The sequence below is a fragment of the Anabas testudineus genome, chromosome 7 (genome assembly GCF_900324465.2).
Source record: "Anabas testudineus chromosome 7, fAnaTes1.2, whole genome shotgun sequence".
NCBI lineage: Eukaryota > Metazoa > Chordata > Actinopteri > Anabantiformes > Anabantidae > Anabas > Anabas testudineus.
In genome coordinates, this window is record NC_046616.1 from 19757633 (window position 1) to 19771543 (window position 13911).

Consider the following 13911-nt stretch of genomic DNA (forward strand, 5'->3'; position numbering starts at 1 on the left):
TCCCGATGCGCACATTGGCTGGAGCTGGAGTGTCTCTCCAGTCCAACAACAGTGTTTATTCACAATGAAGGTCGTTACCTGGAACATAAACGGCATAAGGACTTTCAGAGGCGGCATTAAAAAGGCTCTTGATTCCCTAAATGCTGATATTATATGTGTTCAGGAGACAAAAGTGACAAGTAAGTGGTTAGCTCAGGAGTTTGGAAAACGCGGGAGCTGTTATGTAGCATATCACAGAAGTAGACGTGATGAAAAAGTGAAACCCCAATTTGTCCCCCACAGGAGACTTGCTTGATGAAAGAACTGCTATTGTTGACGGCTACAACTCCTATTTCAGCTACAGTCGAGGGCGCAGCGGCTATTCAGGTTTATTGCATAAAGCTTTTATCTTCTGTGTCATTTTCCAGACATCCTCAGTACACACTCTTATCAAAGAAAAAGTAGTGCCATCACTGATTTCACTAAGTGGCACTTAGTCTAAAAACAACAAGATCCCTGTTCCACTCTTCAGTTACATCTGGACTGTGGTTGTTTCTGACCCATTACTGCACAGTGCAAACTTGTTCACCTGTCATTCCTGATGTGTACAGGAGTTGCCACTTACTGTAAGGATAGTGCCACTCCTCTTGCTGCTGAGGAGGGTCTCACAGGACTGTTGACCAACCATGAGGGGGCTGTTGGATGCTACGGTGACCTCGCTGAGTTTTCAAGCGAGGAGCTGCAGCTTTTGGACAATGAAGGACGAGCCATCATCACACAGCACAGAGTCAAGTAAGAGAAAACTATACACATTAACGTTAATCTGTCACTTTCAGAACAACAAACATGTTTTGATTTACTATACTATATGGTGGAGAAAAAAGTCCCTAGTGTCCTCCCTCCTATTCAGATTTCCGCTGATGTGCTTGTACTTCATTTTTGTTTGTTAAGGACCTCTTGTATAAGCATGTTTATACTCTTGTCTCTTTTTTCCCCCCAGCTGTCAGGAAAATGTGAAAACTGTTACTGTAATCAACGTATACTGCCCGCGGGCTGACCCTGAGAAACCAGAGCGAAAGCAGTTCAAACTACAGTTCTACAAGTTGCTTCAGTGTCGAGCTGAAGCTATACTGAAAGATGGCAGGTTAGAGCTGCTACAGTAGTTACCACAGACTGAAAAACATGAGGCACAGCTGTATCCTGCTTTTACCACAGAGATTTCACTTATGAAAATCTCCAGTATTGCAGCCTTGTTTACCTGCTGTGTATTAAAAATGTGTTTCCAAGGAGAGAGTTTGAAAACATTGTCTTGTTAGGAGACAACTGACGATTGTCTCTGTTATGATGGACAGTTTTTCTATAATTCTCTCTCCTGTTTAGAGCAAATATAAGTAGTTTAAGGTAATGTTTTTTCTGTTTTATTTTCAGCCATGTGATTGTTTTAGGAGATGTCAATACATCTCACCAGCCAATAGACCACTGTGACCCCAGCGACATTGTAAGTAAAATGTTACAGTGCTGTCATATGTTGCCGTTGGTGTTCACCGTTTTCAGGAAATACATGTAGTCATTATCTTAAAAGTTGCATTAGATAATCAATGTCACCGCACATAAGGTGACTAAAATAAAGTGATAGAGTTACAGCCAGCAGCTGGTTAGCAGGGCTTACCATCTAGACTGGAAAGGGGTGGAAACAGCTAGACTGGCTGTCTAAAGGTAACAAAATCATCCACTGGTACAAGTGAACCACACAGATGAGGTCCTTAAATATTATGTATTTAATCTATATAAAAACTAGCTAGCTAGCTCTTTTTTTGTCTTTCACAAACTGTCCAACTATTCCTTGAATATACTTTATCCTATAATAATTGGATATTACATTCTAGATGACAGTGTTGTGTTTCTGCCATGTGTGCACAGGGTATGTCTATTTAGATTACTGAAACTCTTACCTCTCATTATTCAGGATGATTTTGGTGAAAACCCTGGGAGGAAATGGCTGAACAGCTTTTTGCACAGTGGCAAACAAGTAGAGGACAGGAATAATAAGGATCCCGATGAAGAATTGGAGGCAACTCCACCTGATCCTGTCCACCCTGGAAAATTTGTGGATACCTTTCGCTATTTCCACCCAACTCGCACCAATGCGTTCACATGCTGGTCCACTCTCACTGGAGCACGGCAGACCAACTATGGCACACGCATTGACTATGTGTTTGCCGATTGCCAGCTAGCTAAGGAATACTTTGTGGCAGCAGACATCATGCCTGAAGTGGAGGGGTCAGATCACTGCCCTGTGTGGGGGCAACTGAGCTGCCCTCTTCTGCCCAGCCCTAAGCCTCCTCCTCTCTGCACTTGCTATCTGCCAGAGTTTGCAGGCAAGCAGCAAAAACTCTCTCGCTTCCTTGTTAAAGTGGACCAAAAATCAGTTCAGTCTGAGCAACGGGAGGCATTACCTGGATCTCAAGAAGATGGAGAAAGAAGGGAGAATTTAAACCCAAGTGCAGCTGAAAATGTCTCTAGTAAAAAACGAGTATTGATATCAGATTCTGCTGTCTCAAAGGGGAAGAAGGCAAAGACTTTAAAGGCATCCTCAACACCACAGGGCAGCCTCCTTTCCTTTTTTAAACCTAATCTCAAACATGTTGTTCCCTCTAGTGAAGCCAATGCCAGAGGTGAGACTACCTCATCGGAAAACTCCCAGAAAGCTTCGACAACTAGGGAAAAGGGGTCCTCAGTCACAGGCAGGGTACCTGAAGACACAGAGCTACTCCTTAAAGGTTCCTCCCAGGTGTTTCCCAGCAACAACGTAGAGGAGCAGATAAAGACCAAACATTCAACGCCTCAGCCAAACAGGGGACCTTCAAATGCCAAGAAGAAGGAATCGTTAGTGTTTTGGAAGTCAGTGCTTCATGGACCGCCTGCAGCACCCTCCTGTAAGGTCCACGGGGAACCCTGTGTGCTTCGTACTGTAAAAAAAGAAGGGCCAAACATGGGCAAGCAGTTCTTTGTTTGTGCCCGTCCTCAGGGACATGCCTCCAACCCTGAGGCTCGATGTAATTTCTTTGCATGGGTTGACAAGGGAAAGTGACCTGTTTACTACAAAGATGTCTCATCATTTCACAGATTTTATGTTGACTATGTGTTTTGTTTAAATAATAAAAGGCAGTAGTTTTCTATTACTCTGAGTTTGATTTTATTTGTTCTGTAAATCTTTTCTATTTAATTTTAACCGATTTGCTATTTAATTTTAACCACATCTGGATGCTGCTGTTAGTCGTTGCACAATTTACTAATCAGTGTTTTGTTAGCTTAATGTTGGTCCCCACTAGATGGCAATAGTAGGGAGTTGGCTGACAAAGCTGAAAGTCAAAGAAAAAATGAATAGTAACTTTCCACAGCAGCACATTTAATTGATAGTACTACCAGCACAGCCACAGATGATTGTGACTGTAAAGTAAAGACTGTAAAACCATGTAAATGCCACTAAACCGAGTATTTTATCAGAATCTAGTTATTATTTGCCTGCTTGAGGATTACATTTCATTAGGAAGATTGGATAAATGTTCCAAATAGCTGTTGGTGTAGTAAACTAGGATTGGTGCTGTCAGTGAACAAATATGTACATTTTATTTGACACTTTCACAAAGTAACAAAGCATGTGGTCTGGTCAGTCTAAAGGAACGGGGAGTGGCTTGGCTTGTTACATGCCAGGAAATGTCTTAACGCGCGTAACCTCTCTCCTTCCCCCATTTTTCTCTTTCCCCACACAGCTGCAGAGAGCTTAATGGCTGAGTAAAAGGCAGATTTTGGGCAAAAAAAAGTTGTAACATTTCCCCTTTTACATCTGTCTAGGCTGAAGACATCCTTCTGTGTGCCTGCTACTGGAGAGGTGAGCTGTGATGCACTTTCCCACTCAAAGCAAAGAAAGGTTTTACCATGATCTCCACTGATGGTTGAAATAAGGATGTCATTGTTTCATTTTTTCAGCTTATTTCTGCTTTAAGGTTTCAGTTGAAGGCACATTTGAGCTCTCATTCTCAGCCTGTGCTTTGTGTGACATGCTGGCAGCGTGCACAGCACTGAGGTGGGATTTCTAAATGAGTCACTGAAATGAGAGATCTTCTTGGCTGAAAATGCTGGCGTGGCTGTCGGTTAAAAGTAAGAAAGAATGTCTGTTGGTGAAGTATATTTCACACGTGTGTTATGTTTTTTCCTAATCCTTTGTTTGACTATAAGTCCATAAGGTCATTTGAGGTGACTGAGGTAGCAGTTCACATACTTTTTACAAACCGTTATTGTCATATTTTGCTGGCAAATTGCTTCAAACAATTTGACAAAAGTATTGACGTATGGATGTGGTGTTTTTCTTGTACTATAATGAAAGTAAAGCTTCTGCCCCACTTCTGTGTGCACTGCACTAGATGAGATCTTCATACAGAAAGACCTTTTTTTTTTTTTTTTTGTCAGTGAAGGATTAAGATAAAGAGGTGGTGGGTGTTTCCAGGGTGTGCAGGCAAAGCTCGTATGTCAGTTAAGTCTTTATCAGTCAACTGAAATGTGGAGCCTGAGAAGTAGGGGACATTTTAGAGTTTGATGAACTACTCCAGGTTGAGCACATGGGGCGTCCCTTTTTTATTTTTGTAACATACTTAGCATCCTTTCTCTCTGGGATGCTTTAAGACTTTTATCACAGTCCCCTTTGATAACATGTTATTAATTTCTCAGTGTCATGATTCATGACCTTTGCACTTCCACTGTTCCGTGTCTTCTCAGTTCCCGCAGTTTGTTTTGGATCAAGCGCATTATTTAACTTGTAGTTTCCACTCCTGAGCACAGTCACATGTAGGCAATCTTAAAAAAAGCACCTAATTCCTAAGCTAATTAGCGGCGCCGTGACTTCCAGCAGGATGGAAACTATCAGCGAGTAGCCCAAACCTGATAACACACTGCTACTGTTTAATCTGTAATAACACAGTAATTCGCCTCCAGGATGAACACCTGGGTGTGTGTTGGTGTGATGGGATCCTCGGCTTACCTGTATCCTCAAACTGCAAACTGTCTCCAAATCCTACAGTCAGTACTTTCCACTGTTTGGGTACTGTTGACACCTTTTAAGTGTAGACACCTGATGGTGGCTCTTTGCAACAGTGACGCTACCTGAAACTGGTTTAACAAAGGGTTAAGTATGGGTGTTCCCATTTCCTGCTAACTCCCTCCCAGCCTCTCACTCTCTCCTCTCTCCACTACCAAGGAGCTTTGGAAAGACTCCTTAGAAAAAAAACTATATATGAACAGTGGAATCTAAAAACTGAGTGAACTTACACAAGGATCTATTCTGTCAGTATTCAGGAATAAAAACCAGGCTTGTGCTTGACCAGCTGGGTGAGTTGCTGAAGATTCATGTGTGTGTGTCCTTGAGTTTAAGTGTTGGGGAAGAGAAGGGAAGGGCTAACTGTCAATAGTGAGCTGTTCTTGCATCAGACGAGAACCATGTGCTACACACTGCTGCATAGTAAAGCTACAGTATTATGTAGATCTGTGTTTAACATCTGTTGTCTATTGTGGATTATTTAATGGATTAGTTTAACAGCTTTTATTATTACAGTACACAGTATTAGAAACAGCGTGAGGGAGCGTTGTTGGGGGAAATGGCTGTATGAATAGATGAGAAAGCACATGAGTACTTTTCTCTTTTTGTGACCCCCCCCCCCCCACACACACACAAACACTTTATGTTTTTTCCTGTTCCCTTGTGACCAATATGTGGAATGAGCGTGTCTAGTTTCTCTCTCATTCACGCTGCTCAGAAATCAAAGCATGACTTAATTGGCTCTCACGGTGTGAAAGAGGTAATTAATCCATCAAAACTGTCTCTTCTGTCAAAGTCAAATTACACATCGCCCTGACTGTTAGTTTATGCTTTGTTGGTTGGGTGTGTTGGCTATAGCCTATGGGAAAGTCGCTGTGTATGCAGCTAAAGAAAGTTGCTCTAACCAAAGTTGACCTGAGGCCAGTGCACAGGGAAAAGGCTACTCTGTATTTAGACTAAATAGCACCATTGACACAGGAACCCTTTGTTTATTTCTGAGGCCCACTGCTATCACACGCCAAGCTGTATGGATTATTGTACTTCAACGGGCCCCTTCAGTGATGGGTGTAGGAATATAAAAAAAAAAAAAGGGGGGGTTTTGTTTGAAACTCAGAAGGAATGGCACAATGTGGTGCAAGTGTGTTCTTAGGGGTCAGATGTGAAAGTCCTGAGGGCAGTCTGACCCACAGAGAAGTAAGTATCCCATGACCCTGTGGCAGGAGCACAGACCTACGCTGGTTCCCAGAGTTTGTCCATACCAGCTTTGTGTGGCCCACAGCAGATTAGAGCAACATAAGTCCTCTGACAACGTTTGTTATTTAAAGCTGTCTGTGTCACACAGGGTTTAAACTGACTTCAATCTCAAGTGAAAATGATCCCTTTTGCCAGAATTTTAATCTGGAAGTCTGTTATCATCACATCTAAAGTAGGAACCAGAACTCCAAATTAAAGCAATGCCAACAATCGCCAAAAGAAAAAAATAACTGCGTAAAAAGCTGCATTCTTGCTTTCCTTGGCAAGCTGGACAAATTACAGTGGTGTGTCTCAAGACTTTATAAATAGCTTTGCCCTTTTGAAGCCACACAGCATCTTCCATTTGTATCACACTAGTCATATTGACTCTTTCTTTAGTGCTGTGGATTCCATCTGCTGAAGAACAAATACAACTGGTATGTTTACCTTTCGAAGGCTAAGGGTATTTGCCCGTCTGTTTCTGTTACTACTCCAGCATGTTCTAGACCAGAGCCAACGTCTTACATCCATCTAAAGAGTTGCACAAGTATTGCACAAATATTTCAAAGTTCAGCTTCTTGAGGGACCCATTCACAGATTGTGTCAGAGTTTTGACAAGTTAAGACAAGGTTTCAGAGATGGTGATGCATACAGAAGCAATGTAAAACAGTCAGAGACGCACGCTGAGGTCGGCTTGCCGAAAGTTTTCTTCACAAATAATGGAAAGTTGGCAGCGTCCATGGTGTGCACAGCTCATATCAAGCATATCATGACTAAATAATGCTACATTTGTCAGAGACTTTCATAGGTTTGTGTAGCAATGTTAAGCTTCCTTTTCTTTTCACTTATTTTATAAAGGTCAACTTCCAAAGAGTCCAGTCAAGCAATAATAGACCTTCAAAGTCTCTCAAGTCGCAAGCACAGGAACCAGAGCTGCAGAAGATGAACGGACACAGCAGGGATGAGCAGTAAGATCCACAAATGAGCAGTAATTACTGATGGGTACAGTATTTTACAATTAAAGGCGTCCTAACCCTTATGATGTGTTGTAGGTTTGATGATTTGACAACTGACATGGAGCTTCAGAAGATGAACGGACATGGTGGTCATGGCAAGGATGATCAGTAAGACTCACAAAATGAGCAATAATGACTGATGGATACAGCATTTTACAGCGTCCTAACCTTTATGATGTGTTGTAGGTTTGATGATTTGGCCGAGCAACAGGAGTTTCTCCCACATAAGACTGGTGCCAAGAAAGAAATCCACTTTACAGACGTGAGTGTTATTTCATCAGTTAAACATTAGCTCTGTGACAGTAGTAAAAAGAGACGTATAAAACGCCACTGATAGCGTGTAATTTTGGTGCATGATTTATCTGTGTAACATCCTGTGTTGTGCTCTTACTGCAGTTCGAGGGGAAGACTTCATTTGGCATGTCTGTCTTTAACCTCAGTAACGCCATAATGGGCAGTGGAATTCTGGGATTGGCTTTTGCCATGTCGAACACCGGAATCATTCTGTTTATGTGAGTGTGTAAACCAGACACCTTATTCCTAGTTCTTATTTTGGCTCAACTTGGTGCTTGACTGTATTCATGGGCTATTTGCTGTGTGTGTTTTTTCAGTTTATGATTTGTGTACTGATCCAGCAAACATGTTTGCAAAATGACATCATTTTAACCGGTCTTCTTTTTCTTAAGGGGGCATCTCTTCATTTTTAGCTTTTATTTTGAGGATTTTAAATAGCTGATTTGTATATTTATGTAGGTTTAATGTCTTTTATTCTGTTGTTAGATGCTTGTGTCTGGAAGATGTTCTGTAAACCTACATTAGCATTATGATTATGATAAAGCTTGTTTTAATAGGTACATGTTGAATGTGTTCATTAGAGGGTCCTTTTAAGGCTTGAAAAAGGGCCACAGGGTGTGTGTATCATCAAGCTGTCTGTGTGTTTGTGTTTGGACAGGTTTGTGTGGTGGGCTGGGGTAGGAGGGGTGGTGGTTGAGTCAGACTGTGTTTTTGTTGCCACTGCACAAAGCCTGACCTGTCAGAATGTACATTAGAGCTCATACACGCAGCTTCTCTAAATCAGATTTGAGTGGTTAAATATAGACACCCGTGATCAAATCCAAGACACGCCTGCCTGGATCAGTTCTGTGCTATGTGGCGCGGAGGGGGAGGTGGAGCGTAGTTGAAGAGCCAGTCTCAAAAAACCAAAATCTCTTGTCTGGATGGAAAAAAAAATACAAAAAGATGACGATCACTTAACTGCTTATTAACAGAAAATACTTTCTGAGCAGGTTTCTTAAGAATAACTTTGTGTCTTTTGTTTCTGTGTCTTTATTTGTTTAGATAATAAACTGCTGCTTTAATTGTAGTAAAAACAACGTCCCGACTCGTGACATGGCACTGCTGGAAGACGTACTCTCATTGAGCTCTTTTACTCCACTAAAAGTAACAATAGCATAACGTAGGAATAGCCTAACTGTACATGTTAAAGTGCTGCATTCAAAAGGTACGACAGTATTAATTCAAACTGTATACTTCAAGTATTCACATCAGTGAGTAATGGTATCAGTGCATTGTGATGTTGCAGCTGGTACTGATGGAGATTATTTCAATGGCCTTATGTTGTTTTGAATATCATATGTTTTCAATCAAATAGTTGTGATTTAAATGATTTTACATACTGTTGGGTAATTTGTATTGTTCACACTGGAGAAAATGGCATTGTTTTGTATTATTAATTCCAAAAATAACTATTAACTACAGTAGGCAACAGTCTACCGTTGAATTAGTCTTTCGGCAGTGCTATGATGGTCATTTTGTATGTATTTTTACATTAGAACTGCCAGAAACACAAAATGTGGTTTCTTGTCTTTTTTCCTTCCATAAAGACCATTCCTACTCCAATCCTCTTCAGACAAAGAAACGATCAACTTGGCATCCAAATGAAACTGCCAGATGCTGGACAAACTCTGAGAAACTTCCCACTCTTGTTTTTTTCTACAGAGATCACACTTACTATTTATCACCTTAGCAAACAGAAGCTTTGTTCTAATATTTTAGTTGTTTTTTTTCCATGCTGTGTACGTTCAAATTTAATAAATGTAGTGGACTGAGAGTATGATATTTTCCTCTAAAATGTAGGGAAGTATAACACTCAGTAAAGTAGAAATAGTTCAAAATTGTACTTAATACCTGCATACTTTAATATTGTACTAGTGTTTCAAATTAAGAAAATGTTCTTTAAAATGTCATCATCGTACTTTGTTCATGTTATTTTTCACATGCGCACTACATTTCCCAGCAGATGTCCATTCTTATGTCTTTCAGAACCCTGTTGGTGTTCATTGCCATTGTGTCTGCGTATTCGATCCATCTCCTGCTGAGAAGTGCTGGAGTTGTTGGTAAGCCAGAGGTAGACTTAACTCATGTCACTTAGCATATGTAGCCACAGAGTCAACTCTTGATTCATAAGTCATCATAATGATGTTAATGCAGGGATCCGGGCCTACGAGCAGCTTGGGATGCGAGCATTTGGACCACCAGGAAAATTGTTGGCTGCTTGCGTTATTACAGTACATAACATTGGAGGTATTGTTATGCTATATTTAACCTTTTCCTCTTATGTTTATTTCTGATATCCAAGAAATCACGTACATTTAGTCGGGCAAAATTAAACTTGTTTTCTTTTCACTTCCGTTTAGCGATGTCCAGCTACCTCTTCATTGTTAAGTCTGAGCTCCCACTGGTTATTCAGGCTTTCCTTGGTAAACATGAAAACACAGGGTGAGAGCTGAAGACTTATTCTTACAAGGATTCATCTGTAGCTTGGTAGTTTCACTTTTAGTGTAGATGTATACAGGTTTTTTATTTCTCATCTCATTTGTCTCACTGTCTCTTAGAGAGTGGTTCTTGAATGGAAACTACCTGATCATCATTGTTAGCATTGGCATCATCCTTCCTCTAGCACTTATGAAACATCTTGGTATGTTTGTCATTCATTCATTTTCTTTTTTTTTTGTTCTGTTCCCCATACTTTCCTGTGTTTAGCATGCCTCTGAGTGCCCATTTTGTTATATTTATTTTCATGTGCTGCACTGAAATCAAAGTGTCATCAACACAGAGCACATCATCTGCATGTTGTTGTCATTGAAATCCAGGTTACCTGGGCTATACAAGTGGCTTCTCCCTCACCTGCATGGTGTTTTTCCTTATTTCGGTGAGTCAGCAAAGAGCCAACAAACTACGTACAATGCAGCCAACCATTTCTCTGTTCAATATTTATCTTTGGCTAAGCAACGGGTGTGTCTCCCCAGGTTATCTACAAGAAATTCAACATATCATGTCCACTGGATGATCCACATCATAACATAACTCCTATTGTTGACATGCACACTGTAGAAAACGGTACATTCTGTGAGGCCAAGCTATTTACCATGAACTCACAGGTAAGAGGAAAAATTTTGACATTTCCCACTTTTACTTTCTCTTGTTAATGTCAGCCAGTTATTTATTTCTTCCTCATATTAGCACAGGGGATTCACTGTCGCAGTGTGGACTAGAATGAGCAGTGTTTTGCATAAAACAAGCATTTAATTGTGGCTTACTCTTTTAGACGGCATACACCATCCCAATTCTGGCCTTTGCTTTTGTCTGTCACCCAGAGGTGCTACCGATCTACACTGAGCTACGAAAGTAAGTTAGAATATCATTGTCCCTTTCACAGATTGCTGGTTTGTTTTTTATAGTAGTGCACTGAGAACAGTGCTTAAAGTTTTAATGGTGTTTTCCTTGCTCGCCTTTATCTCAGCGCCACCAAGAAACGGATGCAGAATGTCGCCAACATCTCCATCCTGGCCATGTTTATCATGTACCTGCTGACTGCTCTTTTTGGTTACCTCACCTTTTTTGGTAAGATTGATTATGAATGAATAACTCCCTCGTACCCAGACCTCACTTGCATTTTTCAGCATTGTGAATGAGTGGCTACACCGTGGGAGATATGTCAGTGGACATTTGCTTCCCTGTTGGTAGGTGCTGTGGAGTCAGAACTGTTACACACCTACAGTCGCGTGGACCCCCTGGATGTGCTGATTCTCTGTGTGCGTCTGGCTGTGCTGGTGGCCGTCACTCTGACTGTCCCCGTGGTTCTCTTCCCGGTAAGAAATCCATCGTATGAATTGAAACAACGACAATATTTCTCGTGATTTTCTTACACTACTACATTACAATGCAGCCTGCTTTATATGCAGTACAAAAGTAGATATAGAGCAGAAGCTATATGTTGAATAAGTGATTTGATAATTGGCAGATGTTGAGCAACTATTGTTATTAACACGTAATTGTTTAAGAAACGTTTTGACTTTTCATTTCCTTAGTGAAATATAACACATGTGAAGACACCATCTTTCAAATGTGAGTGATGACCCCTAGTGGTAGCAACTGAAAGTAGGAGTACTTTAGGAGCCTGTGCTTCCAAACAGTGTCCTCTGGGCACGTGATAAACTACAACATGAAGGTTACAGGTCCTAAACTCTGTTAATGTTGCCTCTAAACAACATAATTGATGCTGCCAAAGGATGCTTGTATATCTCAGAGAAAAACAATAGAACAACATTCTCTATCAAGGCACTGAAACTGTCTTAGACAGAATGAAAGTTTTCCAAGCAGACGTTTCTGTTTCAATAGTGTGTTGACAGCTTCTTGGCTTTTGTCATTACACTTTACAGCGATTTATTTTATGCTGTAAAGGTCCAGACTTCTCTTTTCAAGCTGACTGAGGTCTTTCAGCCTGGGTCTGTCTAAAGGTTCAAAGATCCATCTAATTCTCACTTAATCCCGTTGATTTAATCTATACAAATATCAAAGTGTGTAAAAACAAGTTCAATCAAAAAGTTGAAGTTTCGTGAAGGACTTCTGTGCTGGAGTATTTCTTGGCTGCTGTTTAGCCTTGTCCCAGACGGACATGGATATCAGCCTTCTCATCTACGTCTTGCCAACACAGTAAATTTGTATATTTTCTAGTAACTATTCTTTTAATATTACATTTCTGTACAGAGAGAAGAGAACGTGATTGTTGTTGCTCGTCTCTCTGCAGGTTGAAACATCAAAATATGGGAAACATCTAGTCACACTCCACAATGTTACACGTTGCCAAGACTATGTCAGCTGTGATAAAAGACTTTTAAATAGTTTTATTGATTAATCTTGATGCCCTTATGCTCTTTGCCTTATTTGAAATAAACAAAAACAAAAAGTGACTCCCTTTCTTCCTTTTCTTCCTCCACAGATCCGCAGGGCCTTGCTCCAGATCTTCTTCCCTGACCAGCCTTTCCACTGGGCGAGACACGTCATCATAGCATTTTCTCTCATCTTCGTGGTCAACCTACTTGTTATCTTCGTGCCCACCATCCGCGACATCTTTGGCCTCATCGGTTTGTTAAAATAAGAACAATGGGCGGATTTTGTACTGTTAATTATTACATTTTTAAACTGTTTAGTGCACAATTTGAAAAATGAACTTACTTCTTCCCTGTTCATCTACAGGAGCCACATCTGCCCCTAGCCTCATCTTCATCCTACCTGGAATCTTCTATGTTCGTATCGTTCCTAAAGAACAGGAGCCTTTACTGTCCAGACCCAAGATTCAGGTACTAGTGGGTTCCTTCAGCTAACAAAGGTGCTAGGATTTTATATTGCTCATTTTTTAGATGTTATTGACACAGATGTTGTTTTCTTTTCTTCCACTTCTGCAGGCTGCCTGTTTTGCTGCATTGGGATTCCTCTTTATGGTCATGAGTTTATCATTTATAATCACTGATTGGGTGACCGGAGAGTCTCGCAGTGGAGGTGGGCACTAGCTGCCGTGAGTGAATAGAGGTACTATGAGAAGAATGCCAACCAGAGCTCTACCTGTCACCAAATTACCCCTGATCTGCCGAGATCTCATCGAAAACCAAACAAGTAGGATGAAGGATATGTGAAGAGCCTTCAACTACATCCAAAAAAAAAAAAAAAAGAAAAGAAAGAAAACAAAAAAGGAAAGTGACGGGGCAAAGGGTTCTGTGATGGAGGAGAGTACACAGATATGTGAGAAAACGGTGTGTTCAGACTGAATTAAACCTATGTGATGGCTCACAGTAAGGAGTTTGTTTGGAAGCATGCATAGAAATGCAAAAGGCAGGAAAGGAGTAACACCACGAAGGATACAAAGGATGAATGGGAACAGAGTGACTCACATGGAAATCCCATTTTAGAGTATGGATGTGTAATACCTGCCAAAATGCTTCTAGTTAACTTCTCTATCATCACTAGATGTTACACACCAGAAATTTGACACCACAATCATTTCCATTCATCCATTCCAGTCAAACAAAAGAAGATATTTGAGTTTGGTTATGTCTCATTGCCATTTCATCATCAAACTTGTAAATTTGTCTGGTGCAGTGTTTCCCTGCACTGCACAAAACAAAATATGATTAATTAAGCTGCTTCTCCACACTAACCATTCCAGTGATTCCAATTCCAACTTTCAATGACTTGTACATTCAATTTAATTCATGTGTTTAATGTGATACTTGTTGAAATTTTCATGCACTT

At 40.7% G+C, this 13911-nt stretch overlaps 2 protein-coding genes across 4 annotated transcripts; both read left to right on the forward strand.

The window, feature by feature from the left end:
* The first annotated feature begins 4 nt into the window (after window positions 1–4).
* On the forward strand, window positions 5–3161 carry apex2 (APEX nuclease (apurinic/apyrimidinic endonuclease) 2). The gene is made up of 6 exons (XM_026367205.2): window positions 5–179; window positions 283–366; window positions 591–771; window positions 980–1123; window positions 1408–1477; window positions 1946–3161. The coding sequence occupies exons 1-6, from the start codon at window positions 65–67 to the stop codon at window positions 3068–3070; spliced, it is 1719 nt and encodes a 572-aa protein (XP_026222990.1). The 5' UTR covers window positions 5–64; the 3' UTR covers window positions 3071–3161.
* A 558-nt stretch (window positions 3162–3719) lies between these two features.
* slc38a5b (solute carrier family 38 member 5b) lies at window positions 3720–13339 on the forward strand. 3 transcript variants are annotated; one of them, XM_026367224.1, is made up of 18 exons: window positions 3721–3871; window positions 3970–4140; window positions 7163–7272; window positions 7357–7428; window positions 7507–7582; window positions 7717–7832; window positions 9643–9716; window positions 9811–9903; window positions 10017–10098; window positions 10215–10297; window positions 10473–10531; window positions 10629–10760; window positions 10928–11007; window positions 11123–11223; window positions 11347–11471; window positions 12602–12746; window positions 12859–12962; window positions 13068–13339. In XM_026367224.1, the coding sequence occupies exons 3-18, from the start codon at window positions 7247–7249 to the stop codon at window positions 13170–13172; spliced, it is 1473 nt and encodes a 490-aa protein (XP_026223009.1). In that variant the 5' UTR covers window positions 3721–3871; window positions 3970–4140; window positions 7163–7246; the 3' UTR covers window positions 13173–13339. The 3 variants fall into 3 exon arrangements, with proteins under 3 accessions (XP_026223008.1, XP_026223009.1, XP_026223007.1); XM_026367223.1 differs by lacking the exon at window positions 3970–4140 and having other exon boundaries at window positions 3720–3871; XM_026367222.1 differs by lacking the exons at window positions 3721–3871; window positions 3970–4140 and adding an exon at window positions 4637–5364.
* The last annotated feature ends 572 nt before the right edge of the window (window positions 13340–13911 follow it).